Source organism: Gigantopelta aegis, chromosome 13 (assembly GCF_016097555.1).
Source record: "Gigantopelta aegis isolate Gae_Host chromosome 13, Gae_host_genome, whole genome shotgun sequence".
Taxonomy (NCBI): domain Eukaryota; kingdom Metazoa; phylum Mollusca; class Gastropoda; order Neomphalida; family Peltospiridae; genus Gigantopelta; species Gigantopelta aegis.
This window is the reverse complement of record NC_054711.1, coordinates 13,108,571-13,129,434: the sequence shown is the minus strand read 5'-3', so window position 1 is coordinate 13,129,434 and position 20,864 is coordinate 13,108,571. Positions and strand designations below refer to the sequence as shown.

At 35.3% G+C, this 20,864-nt stretch overlaps 1 protein-coding gene across 1 annotated transcript in view; it reads right to left on the bottom strand.

Moving 5' to 3' along the window:
• Positions 1-99: 99 nt before the first annotated feature.
• Positions 100-20,864, bottom strand: part of LOC121387139 (receptor-type tyrosine-protein phosphatase mu-like) — a 36,996-nt gene continuing 16,231 nt past the window's right edge. The window contains exons 10-27 of the mRNA XM_041518164.1: positions 19,668-19,794; positions 18,689-18,759; positions 17,571-18,034; positions 17,053-17,140; positions 16,420-16,496; positions 15,402-15,438; positions 14,943-15,040; positions 14,407-14,532; positions 13,410-13,555; positions 12,404-12,539; positions 11,079-11,225; positions 6,952-6,982; positions 5,695-5,759; positions 5,267-5,383; positions 3,721-3,846; positions 2,920-3,077; positions 1,288-1,426; positions 100-619 (exon numbers count right to left, since the gene is read on the bottom strand). Of these exons, the coding sequence (XP_041374098.1) occupies positions 548-619; positions 1,288-1,426; positions 2,920-3,077; positions 3,721-3,846; positions 5,267-5,383; positions 5,695-5,759; positions 6,952-6,982; positions 11,079-11,225; positions 12,404-12,539; positions 13,410-13,555; positions 14,407-14,532; positions 14,943-15,040; positions 15,402-15,438; positions 16,420-16,496; positions 17,053-17,140; positions 17,571-18,034; positions 18,689-18,759; positions 19,668-19,794 (2,225 nt within the window). The 3' untranslated portion in view covers positions 100-547. The remainder of the gene's footprint in view (positions 620-1,287; positions 1,427-2,919; positions 3,078-3,720; positions 3,847-5,266; positions 5,384-5,694; positions 5,760-6,951; positions 6,983-11,078; positions 11,226-12,403; positions 12,540-13,409; positions 13,556-14,406; positions 14,533-14,942; positions 15,041-15,401; positions 15,439-16,419; positions 16,497-17,052; positions 17,141-17,570; positions 18,035-18,688; positions 18,760-19,667; positions 19,795-20,864) is intronic.

Sequence of the window (20,864 nt, the reverse complement as noted above, 5' to 3'; positions counted from 1 at the left end):
TTATGGCAATGGTCCATAATTCCAAAAACTAAAATTGCCGAGAGGGATGATATGAATTTCACTCCATCATGGTTCAGTTAAGGTGATGCGATAGCTAGATTTGGTTTCCAACAATTAATGTAATTTTTATTTATTATCCATTTTTAGAGAAATAAGGTCCTTAAATCCGTGACAGTATGCCTTTAACATGTGATTACAGTTATTAAAAAGTCTTTGTTGACTGACATCATCTTAACAATCACCTAATTCAAGAACGTCCCTTTAGGACTCGCTCTGTGTGGGAACCCAGTGACCAGTCTTTTGTCCTGATGTATCAACTACTATGCCACCGAGGCCATTGAATACATTTATACATATTTTTGTTAGACTGGTTATACATGGTGTCATTTGTGTTCATTCTGTTTTATTAGGACAATCCCCTCACTACCATCATGATATATATACACAACACAGTTTGCTCTCACTGAACTCCGTGTTAATCAGTTACAGGTTCTTCGCACATGACACTGCTGACCACCGACGTAAGTGAGCATTGTAATGTGTCAGTTCACATGTTGGCATACACTCCTGTGGATTCGAGCTGAGTGAAAGGAAGATCACAGAACAGTTTGAAGTCATCCTAGAAAATATGAAGCAGATAAATTGTATTTTTCAGAACTGATTTTAATACTTCACTACATTCTAATAGTAACTGAACATAGATAAATGAACATGGAACACTCTGCTAAGTGAAGACTGGTAAGCGAACACGAAAGACTTCACTACATTCTAATAAAAAGTGAATAGTTGACAGAATGGACCGGAATACTCGAATGTATATTACAGATAAGTCAATACAGAATATATCACTACATACTATTGATAACTGAATACGGAGTACTTCAAGCTATACTACTGATAAGTGAACGATGCTACGTGGCCATGGAGTACTTCATTACATACCACTGGTAAATGAACACTGATAAGTGAACAGGAAGTAAGTCACCATTGATACATGAACATAGATAGGTGGATAAGGAATAATTCACTACATACCACTGGTAAATGAATAAGGAGTACTCCACTATACACCACTGATAAATGAACATGGGAGTTTTCACTACATACCACTTATAAGTGAACATGGGATTGTTCACTATACACCACTGGTAATTGAACATGGAGTACTCCACTACGCAACACTGATACATGAACATGAAACACTCCACTACATACCACTCATAAGTAAACATGGAATACGTCACTACGTACCACCTATAAGTGAACATAGAATACGTCACTACGTACCACTGATAAGCGAACACTTGGCAGAACTGACTGGAGTCTTCTGACGTTGTTAAATATCTCAACTCGCTTGTCAAGGGAAACTGCAGACATGATGTTGTTCAGTATACACAATGACAGACCTTCCTTTCTGTCAGATTCACTGAAACAAAATAACAACACATATAACTGTTGTTAACAGGTTAGGATGTGGCAGTCATTACTATCCAGGAATGTTGTATGTCTTGTGTTGTACATTCTTAGGAGTTGCTCTACCAATGGTCAAATTTTCTGGCCACTATGATATTCAGTGGTTTGGATTTTGAAGACAATGGCAGTAGTTTCCCCTCTACACTTACCGTTATATTTCTGTTTTAGTTACAGTAAAGTCGATTTAGAAGGATGAGGAACTGTCCCGAGTATGTTACCACTGTAATATGTTTACGAAATATAGAGCCTTTTTGATGACTGGAACTACACATTAAATGTATTTTCTCGTTTAGAATTTCAGTATCTGTATACACAAGGTGTTTTTTGTTATAATGTTGTAGATGCACAAACTGGAGTTTACCTTCGAATAATTATATATTACAATGTAAATACATTAAAAAATACTCTTACAAACATTAGCACACGACCGCAAACATATTTGATAAACAGGCACTGATATTCTAATCAAGATATCATGATATATCAATACAAGTGTACACAATTGGAAGTGTTTTAAAAATGCATAATTAGTCATGAAGTGCAGAATATTGCTTGTGGTTTGCAATGTTTTATTACATGGGCAACATGACGGGTACACCATTTGGAATCAATTGATAAATACTTTATTATTTAAGCTTGTGTCATGTCAATGAAACATCAGACCTTGAAAATAACATTGGTGTGTTTTGTAAAAATTAGATTGCCTTGCTAAATTAAGTTTCAAAATATTGCGATTAAAGTAAAGTTTGTTTTATTTAACAACGCCACTAGAGCACATTGATTTTTTATCTTATCATCGGCTATTGGACATCAAACATATGGTCACTGTTTATTTAGAGGAAACCTGCTGTCGCCACATATGCTACTCTTTTACGACAGGCAGCAAGGGATCTTTTATTTGCGATTCCCACAGGCAGGATAGCACAAACCATGGCCTTTGTTGAACCAGTTATGGATCACTGGTCGGTGCAAGTGGTTTTACACCTCCCTAATGAACCTTGCAGAGCACTCACTCAGGGTTTGGAGTCGGCATCTGGATTAAAAATCCCATGCCTCAACTAGGATCTGAACCCAGTACCTACCAGCCTGTAGACCGATGGCCTAACCACGATGCCACCGAGGCCGGTATATTGCGATTATTTCATATTGTCTTATGCAGAGATAATTTAGGGAGGAAATGCGTATCGACCACATAGGGTATGGCATTATCAGTGACTAAATGGAGTTATCTAAAATATGCTAATTGTTACATTTATTCTACATAATGAGACAATAAAGGAATGGAATAGTTTAGTGGCTGTTTAATATAAGCCAGTGTAGTGTTTATGCTTTGCTAGTCTGTTAAAAGAGAAAGGAAAGACACATTATTTATTAACACCCCAGTGTATTGTACAATGTCAGTGAGATAGAGTGGTTTGTCCAACATATAGTAAATGTTTTACTTACTCGAAGACGATCGTGATAGGGTGGAATTGAAGATTGTTCTGTCTGTCCAGAAGTTTTTCTGTCAGTGTTGTTAGACAATTTATCACTGTAGAAGTGTTAGAAGGGTTGCTCGATGACTGTACAGAAAAGTTTGCAATTTCTTTCTTTTCATCTGAATCCTGTAAAATATCACAATGGAATATTTTAATTTAGATATTTTTTATTGAAAGCCTCAATGATATAACTCTTGCATACTGAGTTACTGTTTTGTAAAATAAAAATAAAAAAACAAAGCTGGAAGTATACTGAGTATTGTTATAGTGTTTTATATAGTGTTCGATGTGACCTATTTCAAAAGGATTCGTAAGTAGCAAACAATAAAATATGTTTTGCATCAATTTAAATGTAATAATGAAATATATGTATCAACAAAGAATCCTCTTCAAAACAAACCTCGAAAAACAAAAACGAAAAAAAAAAGAACAAAAAAAGAAATCCTGGAAAAATTCCAACACAAATACTGTCACTATTTTCGTTAACATTATGAATCATGTTTGTTTTTTCTAATATAACAGATACGGATTTCCTCCAAACTATATTTCAAAATTACCAAGTATTTGACATCCAATAGCCGATGATTAGTAAATTAATGTGCCCTAGTGGATTCATAAAAAATATATCTTGCACATTCATGTTTCAATATTGGGCACGGTGGCCATTCTGCCTATAAAAAATGGGTGAATCTGGATCACTGCCTGAAGCAGGCACCCCTCTTGTATTATTTACATAGTTTACATCCTGTTCTATGTTAACATATCTCACCTTTATTTCAACGTTAAGCATTCTTAGCGTTATCTCTCCCGAGACATCCGTTTCGTTCACTGACGTCACAGTCACATTCCCATAGGTAAGAGAATGGCCAGGACGTGGGATGAATGCATCATCATTCTGCAATAAAAATTTATTGAAGTAATTGTGTATCACAAAGAATTCAAATGATACGATTTAAATTGTCTTGTGCAGGCATAAGAGTTTGAACATGTTAATGGAATTTTTATATTGTTTGCATTTACCCTAGTTTGACACCCGACGTATTGTTCATGCTGGGATGTCGTTACACATTCATTCATTCATTCATTCATTCACGATTCCATCCAAAACTTATTTTACAATTTCTTCGCGATAATGACTTTTATTCTAATTTTTAATATTACCTATCTGTGATATTTGTATTTTGGTACAGTTCTTTACACTGTGTTTTTATTTAATTGTTGAAGTTTTATCTTGATGTGGTTCATCATTTAATGTTTTGCCTTTACCATAGTTTGACACCCAGTAGCCGATGTATATGTATTTAAAAATATTTATTACAAATAATCTGAACACAAATCCTGGAATGCAAGATATTTTAAACTGAAACAAATCATACACTTCAATATACAGAACAGTAACACTTTAGAAATTAGCTGTGTCTGTCCTTACAACCTTGGTATCACCGGAGAATATTATATGACGTTTCTAGTGATCACCTTTATGATATTGTACCCAATTGACACTCACAAGATTTACACATTTTTTGTGTGCTGGTAGATACAACTGTTTACAAATTACACAGCATTTAGATTCCTCTAAATCAGACCCTTCACTTTCCTCATGGCAAATTGAATTGGTTTCAATGAGGTGGATGGTCCAGGCTGGGGTGATGAAGGTAAGTTTTTGTGTTCTTTCCAATTATCATCTTTTCAGTGCTTTGTTTATTTTTATTTTATTTTTTATTTTTTTAAATATTATTATAAGTACACCTTATTATTTATATTTGTGTTCAATTTACAATTAAACAAAAAAAAGTGTTTAAAGTAACAAATATGTTGACGCTCTCGCTCATTCTCTAAGTGATTCAGTCAACCAACAATGTGTGACGTTATAGATTTGTGTTAATATTATGTGGCCTTTATGCGCCTCCATACAAGCCGTAACACGTCATTATTATTTTTTTTTCGGCTGGTCAGCTGACAAACCCAAATAGCAGACGATCGGTCTGAGACAGTGGAAAGTCGGATAGTGAATTTGAAGGAAATAATAAACACTTTTGCAAGAGGGGGGATCAACTACCATTTCAAGGTAAGTGAAAATGGCACATCATTTATATTTGTTTTTTAACTTAAAAGAGAACGGAACATTTCATACCGATTTGTTTGCATTTGTTAAAAACATACTTCCTTCTGTCTATTTGCATATGTCAACAAACGCTAGATGGCGCTTCCAAATGTTTATTCCAAAAATAGCCAAGCCCGCGGAGTCTGCGAGCCCGACTATATGTATTTATGTATTTATTTACTTATTTTCTGACCCAGTGAGAATGACTTACCTTGTTGCCCAGGGTGACAACAGTCAGTGAATCATTCTCCATGATCAGTTTCCATAGCAGATTCTCAGTTCTTTGTGGAGTGTAAACCAACAGGTAACCTGTACTCAGTAGTGTGGACTTGAACAAAAAGAGGAACATGTGTTCAAAAAAACAAAACAAAAACTGATCGAGATATAGCATAATATATATCATTTTATGTACACAAATACACGAAATGAAACCTGATAATATCAAGCATATAAAATACAATCATTTTATGTTTTAATTACCTCTTATTTTTCTATCAATATATTATTTATAAAATGTAGATATATCTAACAAAGAAACTATTATGGAAACCAAAGTTACATCTAGTACTGAAAACAAAGAACGTCGTAATTTACTTAATATATAATTTGCTTAAAGAACATATAGTATAATTTACTTACTGGAGCTTTAACAACAAATAGATCACTATTTCCATCAACCCAAAGTCGATTCTTCCGTGAGACACCTAGACAGTGGGAATATAAGAATTTCATATAATACGTAATACAGAATACTATTTTATATGCTGGTGCTTAAATTGTATTTACGTGTCTATGTCCTTTGAAGGTTCAGGCATGTCAATCCCATGCCAAGTCTCTGGCATGGCTAGTGGTCGGGCTTGGGACAGAATACTGACAACATTACAAGCGATTCAAAGCATAACGAAAACTATATTTTTCTATCTGTCCATTTATTTCATCCGTTTGTCCACCTATCCATCCAGCTTTCCATCCATGCATCACCAGTACAAGTACCCACTTGAAACTAATGATAGTCTCAGATTTCCCAGTTGAAAGTATGAGCACTGTTACAACTACACAACTACGATTCAGCAACACAAAATAAAAATAAACGAGTTTAAAGTTTGTTTTGTTTAACGACAACACTAGAGCACATTGATTTATTAATTATCGGCTATTGGATGTCAAACATTTGAAATTTAGACGTATAGTCTTAGAGGTGAAACCGGCTACATTTTGTCCATTAGTAGCAAGGAATTTGTTTTTATATGCACCATCCCAGACAGGATAGCACATGCCACGGCCTTTGATATATCAGTCGTTGTGCACTGGTTGGAACGAGAAATAGCCCGATGGGCCCACCGACGGAGATCAATCTCAAACCGACGTGCTCAAACAAACAAAAAAGAAAAGAAAAAAAAGAAAGAAATAGAAATAGAAACAAATCGAGCCCAACATGTGTTGTTAGTCTCAGTGTTAGCTACAACTCAAACCGATTCCTAGGTGTCACTACGAACACATATTAGTTATTACTCTTAGGACATCAGTTGTACGTAGACGGTAGGAGAAAATACCACGAAATAATCTAGATGGCAAAAAGGGTCATGATGATAGAATATGATATATTCTAGAGTTGATATAAACACTATAATTTGCTTCCAGAACATAAAGTTAAATCTACTTACTGGATTTACTTATATGCCATTTTAAGGAAGATCAGCACGGAAGTATTGGAAGTATCTATCATTTAATCATATCTGTATGAATACTGGACTTAGTATGTTTTCTAAATTGTTCATAGTTTTGAATAAATTAATAAATGCAATATATGTTTTTCATTTAACTCTTCATACATACGTTTTCATATATAAACATGCAATTCCAGATCAGTAAAGTCAATATATTGAAAGTACATACCTTTATTAGAGGTATCTGTAGATGCAATCACCTACAATAATAATAATAATAATGATGATGATAATAATAATAATAATGATAATAATAATAGTAATAATAATAATAATAATAATAATAACAATAACAAAAGACATAATAAATAAATAAATGTACCCCATGAAGCCGAAAGCAACATTGATATAGAAACAAACTTTCTAAAACATTTCATATTGTCTTTGTATTTATGAATGTAGATCACGGAGCTGCTTAAATTGAAATACACATTAAAAAAACAAGGAACCTGGCAGTGAAATAAAATAATGTATTATATGCATAGCAATGGAATATATAGATCTACGGAAACCATAAAAGTGATATCCGGTGAAAAGTTATATTTGCACTGTATTTTAGCTACAGTAAAAATATAGAAATCGTATTTACTTTTTTGTAAAAGTGCATGATTAAATTATCTCCCTTTGTCTCGTTTCTTCGTATTTAAGTTTGAGGATTACCAATGCATCTGATCGTATTTGAAAACTTAAAAAAAATTGTTTTTAAACAACTGTACCTGTTAAAATGGGATACGAAGTGTAATTACGATACAATATCTAAAACGAATTTAATACAAAGCTAAATAATGATGACACAATGTAGTGTCATTGGGTGTAAGTGTAAGATTTTAACGGCGTTCGATTAGTTTTGTTTTTGGAGGATCGCTTTGTCAGGTATGTTTGCACAGCAGTATTATTAAATTAATGTTAACAAAGATAATTTTTATTCACATTTCTTTTTAAAGGTACATTGTCAAATATATTTTCTGGAAAAATTCCATAGGAAGAAATGTATCATGGTGTTACGTGTTTTCGATAGGATAAGCAAAAGATATTACGAAAAAGTGAAAGATATTGTCAAACATTAGGAAAGATGTATATAATAAATAAACCATTTAATGGTGTTTTTTTCCGAATACGATTTTTATGTCAACTCGTGATATGTGAAAACCATATTTTCACAAATTGCTTCGCAATATGGTTTTCACACATCACTTGTTGACATAAAAAATAGTATTACCCCCCCCCCCCCCCCCCCCCCCCCCCCCCCCCCATGAAATAGCCTCTATATCTCGATCACACTGCTGCCACCAATATATTAACTATCCTGTAGCTGACAAAACCAGCACTGTGTACATATGTGATAAGCACATAAGCTGACAATATGGTGTGATTAAGATTTTCATTGCACTAAATGAGTATTGAATATGACGTTTCAACTACAACGGTGATGTATTGAATCTTGTAGTATTGATACACATTTTATTTTGTTTAACGACACCACTAAAGCACATTGATATATTAGTAATCGGCTATTTGATGTTAAACATTTGGTAATTCTGACTCGTAGTCAGTAGAGGAAACCCGCAACATTTTCTTTATGCAGCAAGGGGTCTTTTATATGCATTTCCCGCACAGACAGGAAAGTACATACCTCGGCCTTTGACCAGTTGTGGTTCACTGGTTGGAACGAGAAAAATAATAATTAGAACGGATCCAATGAGTAGGTTCGATCCTGCGACAAAAGCACCTCAAGCGAGCGACCGGCCTCTGTGGCGTCGTGGCAGGCCATCGGTCTACAGGCTGGTAGGTACTGGGTTCGGATCCCAGTCGAGGCATGGGATTTTTAATCCAGACACCGACTCCAAACCCTGAGTGAGTGCTCCGCAAGGCTCAATGGGTAGGTGTAAACCACTTGCACCGACTAGTGATCCATAACTGGTTCAACAAAGGCCATGGTTTGTGCTATCTTGCCTGTGGGAAGCGCAAATAAAAGATCCCTTGCTGCTAATCGGAAGAGTAGCCCATGTAATGGCGACAGCGGGTTTCCTGTCAAAATCTGTGTGGTCCTTAACCATATGTCTGACGCCATATAACCGTAAATAAAATGTGTTGAGTGCGTCGTTAAATAAAACATTTCTTTCTTTCTTTCTCAAGCGAGCGCTTAACCGACTGAGCTAAATCCCACCTCAGAATTGATACAGTTTTGAATATGGATTATGACAAAATGACACTGCTATGAAGATACCAGAGGAAGGAGTTTGCTTTGTTTAATGACACTGCTATGAAGATACCAGAGGAAGGAGTTTGCTTTGTTTAATGACACTGCTATGAAGATACCAGAGGAAGGAGTTTGCTTTGTTTAATGACACTGCTATGAAGATACCAGAGGAAGGAGTTTGCTATGTTTAATGACACTGCTATGAAGATACCAGAGGAAGGAGTTTGCTATGTTTAATGACACTGCTATGAAGATACCAGAGGAAGGAGTTTGCTTTGTTTAATGACACCACTATACCACACTGATTAATAAATCGTCGGCTATTGAATGTCAATCATTTGGTAACTCAGACAGAGTGTTAAGAGAGGAAACCTGCTACATGTTTCCATTTATAACAAGGCATGTTTTATATGCACTTTCCCAAACAGGAAGGCACATGAATCCATCCAGGTGGATCGATCCTGCGACGCAAGAACCTCAGCCGAGCACTCGACGCTATCTGTATTGTATTATATGTGCATGCCATTGTACTGTATTATTACAATTAAAAATGTCAAAAATAAGTGTGTGGCTGTTGTTGTTGTTTTGTTTTTTGGTTGTTGTTGGGTTTTTTGGTTTTTTGTTGTTGTTGTGGGGTTGTTGTTTTGTTTTGGTTTTTTGTTTTGGTTTTTTTTTTTTTTGGGGGGGGGGTGGGTGTGTGTGTTACTGAACGTTTATAATATATTGATGGGAAGAAATAAGGGATTGCACCAGCACAGAAAAAAGGGACTACAACGAAACCCCTAATCCACAGTGTCAGAAAATATGTTGGGTTATTGAAATGCAATCTTATTACCAACTTTCAATTACACATCACATCGCTGTGGTGTATATGTATTTGTTTTATATGCGGTGCTAATAGTCAGTTAATCTAGTCTATAGTACAAGCGTTTCCTTTATAAACATAAATGTTTTTAGAAACAATATACTATGTTAATACAAAGGAATAACAACGAAATTGTTCAGCCTGTTAACTAATATAAACATTAATGTAGATCATAGAAGAAAATTACTGACACATATAGTGTATATTTGTCGTAGAATTGGCATAACTGGTTCCTAGTATCAGTAACGATCATCTCAATAGTTAGAACACTGAACTCTTGTAGTCCATAGTGCAAAGGTCATGTGTGGAAGCTTGTTTCGCTGTTACATTTGGAATAAACAAACAAACAAAAACAAAACCAGAAACATTATTCAGTCTTGAAGTTAGTAGAATTCCCCTTATTGACTAATTTGGTAGAGAATTAGACTTTCACAATCATGGTCTACTGCTTTTAACTCGACTTTGAAATTAACTTGTCTGTCACATATTAAAATGACAGACCCTATGTTTTAAACACTACGGCGTATTTGTTACTATTAAAGCTGTTTTGATAATTTAAATTAGACGTAATTTCATTTTATTATTTGGAATATTCATTTACGTATACGTGAAGTGGTTCTGATCATCAAGGTTTTTTTTTTGAAATACCACAAAATGCATTTTTCATTATTTTAAAAATGGTTACAAAGAAAAGCTGTAGTCAATTTGAGGTCAGTATTTCCCCTTTTAAACATATCAAACGTTTGCTTCTCCCTGTGTTATACTCTTATGCAAATGTGTTGCAGATTTGTAGATTAAATAAACGTAGTGTCCTTGTTCATGGGTTGAAACTAGGGTCTGCCACTCAAAACAGTTGGGAAGAATAAAGAAGAAGAAGAAATGTTTTATTTAACGATTCACTCACTCACGGTTATATGGCGTCAGACATATAGTTAAGGACCACACAGATAATGAGAGAGGAAACCCGCTGTCACCACGTCATGGGCTACTCTTTCTGATTAGCAGCAAGGGATCTTTTATGTGCACCATTCCACAGACAGGGCAGTACATACCACGGCCTTTGAGATACCAGTCGTGGTGCACTGGCTGGAACGAGAAATAACCCAATGGGCCCACTGACGAGGATCGATCCCAAACCGACTGTGCATCAAGCGAGCGCTTTACCACTGGGCTACGTCTTGCCCCTGGAAAGAATGAAGTCTATACAATCAAATTATGCTGGAGTGAATACCTGACCAAGCTCATCAAGTGTTTTGTGACCCATGTTCAAAGATCCTTTCAGTTCAGCATACTCCTGTGCATACTTAGACGTGGTCATGTGTGTCTGACCATACTTTGCAACCTCTAGCATACTCGTGAAAATGCATTCATACTGATTCTGAAAAAAAGGATTAGTCCAAAATTAACCATTAATCATGTCACAGAATTTTATGTTAATATATATTGCATAAATATTCATTAGTTTAAGGGGCCTTTGCTTGTAAAGAATTTAAGCAATACTGGTATTCCTTTAATATATATGTATGTATGTATGTATATATGTATGTATTTGTGTATGTATCTATGTGTGTATGTATTTATGTATGTGTGTGTGTTTGTGTGTTTGTGTGTGTGTGTGTGTGTGTGTGTGTGTGTGTGTTTGTATGTATATATTTTCAGTTATTGAACAGATATTGGCAGTTATTGAACGGTTTATGGTGCCTATATTGACAACCCCTGCACTTAAGAAAATATCCACGTCAAACAATATTCTGTGTTAAAAAAATGAATGTAGTCCACAGCACAAAAATGTGCCATGGGCAATCCAGGAGTTGCTGCCTCACTATAAACGTACCAGTTACCGCCACTATCGTGTAGACAAAACACCGGACATGGAATCACGCTTGCATACCATTTCGATTCTATCACAACATCGTTTGGCATCAGTTTTGTGTTGAGATATGGTATTGAATATACCAATGGCAGATTAATAAAATAATTGCCGTCTATTACGACCTGTGTTATACAATTAAAACATTTATATTGTTTTGGTGTATTACTGGTGTGTAAATTAACATGCTCTCGGATTGGGGGGGGGGGGGCTAGGTACATTTCAAGTGTTCTTCTTTTTTAGTTTAACACCATTAGAGCATATTAGGTGTTAAACATATGGTCATTTTTGACACAGTCATAGAGAGGAAACCCGCTAAATGTTTCCATTAGTAGCAAGGGATATTTTATGTGCACCATCCCACAGACAGGATAACACATACCACAGCCTTTGATATGCCAGTCGTGGTGCACTGACTGTGACGAGAAATAGCCCAATGGGCCCACCGACGGGGATCGATCTCAAGCCGACCGCGCATCAAGCGAGCGCTTTACCACTGGGCTACGTCCCGCTCAGGTACATTTCACATGCCATGCAAAACGGTGCAGTATTTTTAAATCCTGGCAACTGACACTTTGTGTTAAAAAAAAGTATGAGCACGAAATCGATTTTAGTTATTTTTTTTCATGGCTATTACTTAATACATAACTGATATCTGAATGCTATTAGCTACATTAGTAACCAACCATTGTCTGGACCATGTTTTTCCTTTGTTCTCTAATCTTGGTCATCATTCCCAGTATGTTCATTCTTCCAGTTTTGTTCATCTCGTCTGTCAGGATATGTAGAGCGATGTACGTCCCAGTTCTTCCAATTCCAGCACTACAAGAGCAAATTGTTATCGTCGGAAAGAATGGTATTTGAGGCGGAGCAAATACATTGTTTAAATGTTGAATTAAATTAATTTACAAACAATGTCGGGTGTCGTATGAGGCGAATCTAAAGCCGACGCCACACGATTTGGGTTTCGTACGAGTATAGCCACGGGAACAGACGATTGTGACAATACAAATATTATGATTATATCGGCTGCTATGCATTCGACTATACGTGTACGAGGCACTCGTATCGTGTGGCGTAACCTTAATACTCAGTAGTTGTTATCTTCAGGGCCAGGACGGGATGGGGCGGGACAAGGGGATATCTAATACTCTGTAGTTGTTACCTTCAGTGCAATAGGACAGAACCAGGACGGGGGGGGGGGGGGGTGATCTCTAATACTCAGTAGTTGTTACCTTCTGTGCAACAGGGCAGAACTAGGACTGGACGGTGGGGATCTCTAATACTCTGTAGTTGTTACCTTCTGTGCAACAGGGCAGAACTAGGACTGGACGGTGGGGATCCTCTAATACTTAGTAGTTGTTTCCTTCTGTGCAACTGGGCAGGACTAAGATGGGACGGGGGGGGGGGGGGGGGGGGGTGGAGTCTCTATTACTCAGTAGTTGTTACCTTCAGTACACCAGGGCAAGACCAGGACAGGACAGGGTAGCTGCGGCTGGGGCAGAGTCTCTAATACTCAGTAACTGTTACCTTCAGTGCATCAAGAGGACAGGACCAGGACGGGACGTGTGGGGAGGATCCTCCAATACTCAGTAGTTGTTACCTTCAGTGCATCAGGGCAGAATCAGGACAGGACCACAATGGGACGGGAGCGGAGGGGGGGGGGGGTCTATCATACCGAATGGTTGTTACCTGCAGTGTACCAGGACAGGACCAGGATGGGATGGGGGAGTCTCTCTTGTCAGCCAGAAGAATTCCAGTAAGTCCAACACTTTAGGCACCCCATGATCAGGCCATGATGTGAAGTGGTAATGGTCAAATGTCTTGCAGTTCTTAGACTAGGAAATATATATTTTTAAATAATACGAATATAAATATGAAATGCAATAGGGCTGCCATCGTCAAATTGTTTTAATATTTGCACAAAGCAGAGTCAAGAGACATAAATAGAACAGGAATATGTCAAATATACCTCATACATACAGCGGACCAAAAATATAATTTATAAATCTAAATTAGTCTCCATTTACAAAGTATACAAAGAAACACAAAGTAGTCAATAGACTTTCTGAGGAAAAATTAGAAATATTCAATGAGTTTATGCACAGTGAATCAATATAATACTTCCTGGGATGAACAGTTTACAACAAGCACATAAACATCCTAATATATACTGAGGTGAATCTGAAAGTTTTATGATATTAAAGTGAATGTATCTGAAAAGCTAAGAAAATACTCCACTAAATTTAGATATCCATAAATTTAGATGCATTATAGAAAAGAACACAACACAACATTCTATTATTCATGTCAATTTTATTACAGCATTAGAAGTCACTGCGTAATATACGACTGGTTTTGGAGTTGTCCCCACCTTGAACCTTCTTACTTCAGACTTAGGATAGTTGTTAGTATGTTTACCTTCTTTCTTCAGAACGTGAATCATTGTTATCGGTGCAGTAAGTTCGAAACCTGTGTTTTGAAACTTTGTGATTATAAACATTAATATATAGACAATTATAAACTAAATATGCCCCATTTCCTCTGCAAACGTGAAACGTGTCTCTACTTTAATCATACATTTTGTTCATACACGTCTTGTAATGCATGTGTATATTAAACACTTAAATGATAAATACTTGGCAATTCATAAACATCGATTCATTTATTTTTCTTAAGCTGTGTTTACCTTCTTCTGGGTGACGTTTATCTTTCTGATGGTGTAGTCTGCTCGTTCAGTGATTTCTGTGACCACCACATCAAAATATCCAACATTCATTGACCCAGAATCTTTCCAGTATGGCACACATTTATGCTGGATGATAATAGAAAATTATATCTAGATTTAAAAAAACCAACAAATTATCGGAGTAACAGTGGATCATAAATGATCAGGCAATAATGTGACATAATAATTAGTGGCGAATAGATGTACATTTGCTTACAATAAAAGTACATTTATTTATATGTAAATGGTCAGGTTGGGTTAGTAGATAATTTAAGACCACGGAAACGTGAATCATTTGATAGAAAATACCTATATCCACTAAAAATACAATTAAAAAGCTAAACAATGTGTTATCAGTTTTCGTATTAAATAGTGGATACACAGTTTTAGCACATTAAAACAACTATATTCCCAAACATATGAAAATAAAACCTAAGTCTATTGTATTACCAGATATTAATAACCTTGCTTCGTGGAACAAACACGAAAACACAAACCTTCCCACCCTCCACTAGGTTTGTCAACATGATGATTTGTCCACAGTCCTTTTCCCATATCATTCTCCAGAAATCTGGTAAAGTCACGCTATTTGGAGCTGAAAAACAGAGTAAATACTCAACAATCAATATTGAACAGGGGCAAAAGATTAGTTACATACTACTTGTGTTATGTCAATAGGTTAATGCAAAATTGTCTTCTAACACATATGCTATTCTTGATTATTAGACAAAATAAGACCTTTAGTGGCATATACAGAATGACACATATAAAAACCTTTGATGTACCAGCAAGTACGGATGATATTGTCAAAACGTTCTTTTGACTCTCTTTTGCACTAATAGGATTTTGAAATTTCTAATGGTTTAGTTATTTAGATTAGTGGTTCAGTGTGATATTTGGAACAGTTTGAATAATTGCACACAAAGATTAAATATTAATAAGTGATATGCTCATACCTTGAGATGCAATGAAATAATTTAGCTTCTTATATGCCTAAAAAGTAAAATAAAATATATCAATATGAATCGTAAAATTAATTTTTGCCCTCTCTTTGTTTCAAATATAACATATATAAATGATAAAAGAAAACAAGTGTACAGTGTATACGTATTTTAAAATAACTATAAGCATTAATCTCCTTTCACATGTTTCATCTTATCTTCAGAAAGGAACTGCAAAATAACTGTTAAATATGACGTCATACATATTATGACGTTACTGCAGTAGAAGGAGATTGATAATTACTTAATTACATCATGGCGGCTTTTATCTAACGAAGAGCAATAAAAAGTGGACAAAACGTTATAATAAAATACATTTCTTTTGAATTTCTTTTCATTTCATTATTGGTATCTATGCGATAAAATAGGAAAATGGAAGGTCGATTAATCACTGTGGAACATTATTTCTGTCAATCTTTTTCATTCTGTTGATCATACAGTTGTTATTGTAATGTTTGCCCAATTAATTCATTATTATCATATAACCATTCCCCACATCTAATATACCTTACAATTTTTGCAACTGTAAATTCTTATTATAGTTCCCCTACTTTTTTGAAGAGTACATATATATATATAAATGCTTAATGTTATATGTAAGTGTACACCAAATTTCAATAATGTACTCCTTTGTCATATCTGTGCATAGTGTTACTGATAAATAGAAAGTTATTGGTGATCATAGAAGATTTTGCCTAACTTCCTGTTATCTCGTCTTGTGCAGATTAGGGAATACGGTTTTCTAGTTTTATTAAATGTTTTATTAAATGCAGGTACTGTGCAATATTTGAATTTTACTATTAGAAATGGTAAAACAAGAACAGAGATTATATCAGTACAAGACTACGTTCTATGAATATTTCATTTGGAAACCCAAAATAGTAAATTCATGAGTGTTGTATTTGCAGTGGAACCATAACTAACATGTACATTTTGACCACATTATTATAGTTATCTTATTGCAAATGCTTACATCGACGAAACTGGCGTTGATGTAGTCAGAATACGGGACGTTTGGCAACATATATAGTTTCACACGATTATTGTCATCTGGAATAAACAGAAATAACAATAACATGACCAAAGCAGGATCTTGTGCAAAGTGAAAGAATAACTAAACATGTCAAATTCACTATTTTCCATGAATATATAACAGATTAGATAAATTGGTAAATATTTTACGTCCTAAAACATAATAAATAAATAAGTAAATAAATAAATAAATAAATAAATAAATAAATAAATAATTAGTAATAATAGTAATAATTATAATAATAATAAAAAAAATAATAAATGAATACACGAACTGACTGATGAATCAATAAATAAACACAAATAAATCCATAAATAAATAAATAAACAAATAAATAAAATAATGAATTGACTGATGAGTCAATAAGCATATAAATACTTAAATAAATATATATATATATTATGTGTATTAATTAAATTAATTATAAACAAAATAAATGATTAAATCGTGAAATACATGTTCAGCTACCACTGAAACAAATAAAAATGAACAAGCAAAGCAGATATATGACAGTGCATGTGCATGTCATACAATATTTAACTGTTGTTTTATGATAGCGACATTTAAACTCACATGGGTAGTAACCAGTAAATCGATTCTTGCATCTGTTATCTGGTATCTGTGAATCATTGTATGGGTGCTTGAATCCACTTGGCAGTTTCTGAAATTAAGATATTGAAATTATCGTTTTAACCAAAAGCGTAATGAGATACAAGCAGATGGGGCTGGAGCAAATCATTATATTCGGAAACAAAACGATAATAATTCGGGCAAAATGAGTGGTCCTGAAACCTTTTCACCATGTATTTCCATATTTTATACGCATGATATTAGTTGTAATCCATATAAAAATGCATTGAGATTCGTTCGCAACCCTATTAAGATGTTTGTCAATAATGCTAATATGTTTTTATCTAGATTCGGGCATTTTAGTCTAATTAGGGTAAAAATCAGCCTCCCTAACCTACAAATTGGAGCTCGTACACCTATGTTTTGAACTGACCCCAAGCCATTGAAACCGTAACAGTATACACAAGGCATAACACACCAAATAAAAGAAAACAAAGAAACAAATAAAGAAAATGTATTACAAGATATTCTGCTTCAAATCCTCCAGGCTGTCTCCTGATGCTCTCTATGATACCTTCAAGTTCTGAGACGTCAAAAGCTTCTTCCGGCATTTTGAACGGAGGCGGACCCGGCTGGACATCATTGTAATATGTATTAGGATCCTGGACCGCCTCTTCATCCTCATTAGCCTGTTGGTCTTCAGGCTCTCTTTGATCGACCACTGGTGCAATGTCAGCGCTGATTATGATTGGCTCTACATCACCAGTGCTTTCAATTGACACTACGTCACCAGTGTTGACGTCAGCGCTGTTTATGACTGATTCTATGTAACCAGCGTTTACGACTGATACTATGTTACCAGTATTTATTGCTGGTACTAAGTGAATGGAGTCGGTTTCCTTTGTTACAAGCTTTTTTGTTGAAGGTTTTGCAGATTCTCCAATATTGACGTAGACAGAGCCGTCGGGTGCGCCTCGTGTTATTTCTGTAAAATATTTGAGGTTTTCAAATATATTTATTTTCGTAGTCATCTGTCTAAGATGAACAGCGTGTGTATTGTTTACAATAGATCCACAATGAGAAAATGTAATACAATATTACTAAATCATATTAAATCACAAGGTCGGAGCACTATCTGAGATGGGTGACTGATTTAAAGTAAATATCATTGTGTGCGTGTGTGTGCGTGTGTGTGTGTGTGTCTTTATGTGTATGTTTGTGTATATTGTATGTGCATTTAATTGATAGATTAACCACACTTTACTGAAATTTCAGGGTTTGATAATTCCACTAGGCTATGGTCTAGTCTAGTGAATTTTTTGTCTACGCTATTAAAATGTCTTCTGCATTATAAAGGTCAGTACCAGTTATGTGCAGTGAGCTCCGTTCAGACGTGCTATATGTTGCCCAGCACGAGTGACTTTGGTTATCGTTCATCACAGGTTGCGGTGGGCAGGGTGTACTGCTATCGAACCGGACGAACATACATGCTGGAGAGTGGCTGTTCTACAGACGAAATTTGTCATAGTGATTCATGAGTGCATATCACCATCCCATATTCTAAATATTTCTTCTATTATTTTGTATAGAAATGAAAGTTAGACCATGATAATTGCTATGTCGTTGAGGTTAAGCATACCTTGAGGTTTCCCAATGTTTTCTGGGGAGGCTGTATTCTCAACAGAACTCTTTTGTTTCGGTTTTCGTCTCCTGAAATCAAATTTCAATGCAAAAATCGATTACATAATTTTTCAGGCTGGGGTGTCGTTAAACAACTAATCTAATCTATTCTATCCATTGATTAAATAAAACACAATTATTTCATAAAATAATGCATGGTTTGTATAGATTATAGGCCTATCCACAAAGCAACCTCGAATTTACCCAGTATTACCACGTTTGAAACTACATGTATTTAAGCATAAAGCTGTGATATTATATTTGTAACTCAATCAAAAAAGAAATATAGAAATGTTTCAACCCGTAAAAATGGACACCACGTTTGATTAATCTACCATCCTGTGACATATCTGGATAATATTGCAAGAGAGTGAAATGATAGTGTAACGTTAGAATCAGAAACTACTGTCTAAAGCAATGTAAAGCTTTTGTCAGTAACAGCTAATCAGAAGTATATACGTTTCTAGAATTATAAAACAAATATATTTCGGTGTATTACAAACACCAGGATGTACGAAAATGGATATTCGAAACACGAAAATGTAAGTAACTTATTATTTAAATTACAAAAAAAAACGGTCATGATAGTGGAACATAAGTCGTAGTGTTTAAAAACTAGCATAAGCGTACGGGACAGGGGGCAAAACCTCAAATTCGGGCAAAATGTACTAACCTGACTAACCTTTATACCATGTATTTCCATCACTCTACCCTCAGAATTAGTTCTGGAAATGTGTAATGATTTGTCTGCAGCCCTATATAGCTGTTTGGCAGTAATGCTAGTATGAATAAGCATTGCTGTTATCCAGATTCGGGCATTTTCATTTAATTCAGGCAAAAGCCAGCCTACCCAGCTACAGAAATATGAGCCTGTACGCGTATAAAAAATAGGATCTGTCACGTTAACCAAAACAAATTTAAAACACCTAAATATTCACCTGAAGACTACGATGATGATGATGATAATCACAACGATGACAACTACTGCAGCACCAATGCCTCCAGCTACAGGTATGACTGGAAAACCAACTGATTTTTTTCCAGTCGACGCTGCACTCACTAGAACTGTATACGCAAACCGTAAATATAACATATCTACAATCAAAACCCCCAAAACATTAAGCTTGAGATTATATGATAAAGAGGTTATTACCCTCGTGTCTTTTGGTATCGTCAATACCATATATCAGAGACTCGCATAATGCAATTTGTATTCCTAATATACACACCAGTGTCAGATATTACTCATGTCATAACAATTACTCAATATCTAACTAGTTTAATATTGGCACGTGCAGACTGGCGTGGACGTTTTTTAAAATTTGAATGACGTCGGTATTCGAATGATGTTACTTTGCATCTGCTTGAACTAAAATAAAGTTGATGCATGACGGGTCCTTTTTTAGAACGCTGAAGCATTAAGTGCAAGATTACTGTTGAAAATGTTTTCTTCAGAGATTATTAACGTATCTAACTGTGTTTGTACCAACTACTGTAGTTTAAAAGTGTACTATTTCGAAATATGGCTATGAATTGCAATTGCGACACGATAGGCTATTATATTTGGGCCTATTGTGTACGAAGCCATAGCAACGTTGCTGCAAGTGTCTGTTGTCGACCTGCTACTCCTTTTAACGGCCCTATGTACACAATGCCAGCGTCACATCAAGTTAATCCCATTCACTCAGCTCAATCGTTGCTGGTCCAATAAACAATTCAGTTATTATTGTGAATGTCAACACCTCATTGAATGACAATTAATGCAAGCTTCACATCAAAATCTTAACTGTACATTGCTGACATCTCGTTGCTCATTGTGACGTCGTTTAAGTTTACTTGTGACGTAGATCACTTACTGACCCAATTCGTAGAAAAAAATAACGTGTAGTAGGTCTCCACATCCGTTTACTTCTGCACTGTGACTTGTTTACAGTTGGTTTGTTATACACAAAATACTATACTAGCTTGCCTGCCATACCATTTTTATGAAACTCGCTTGTCGGATACGAAAACTGGTCACACGTTTCATAAAAATGGTATGACAGGCAAACTCGTTAGTATCTTACATTTTCTGTGCAATCAAAGTATGTGATGTTTTTTCAGATCACATACTTTTAAGAATTTGTTATCTTTGC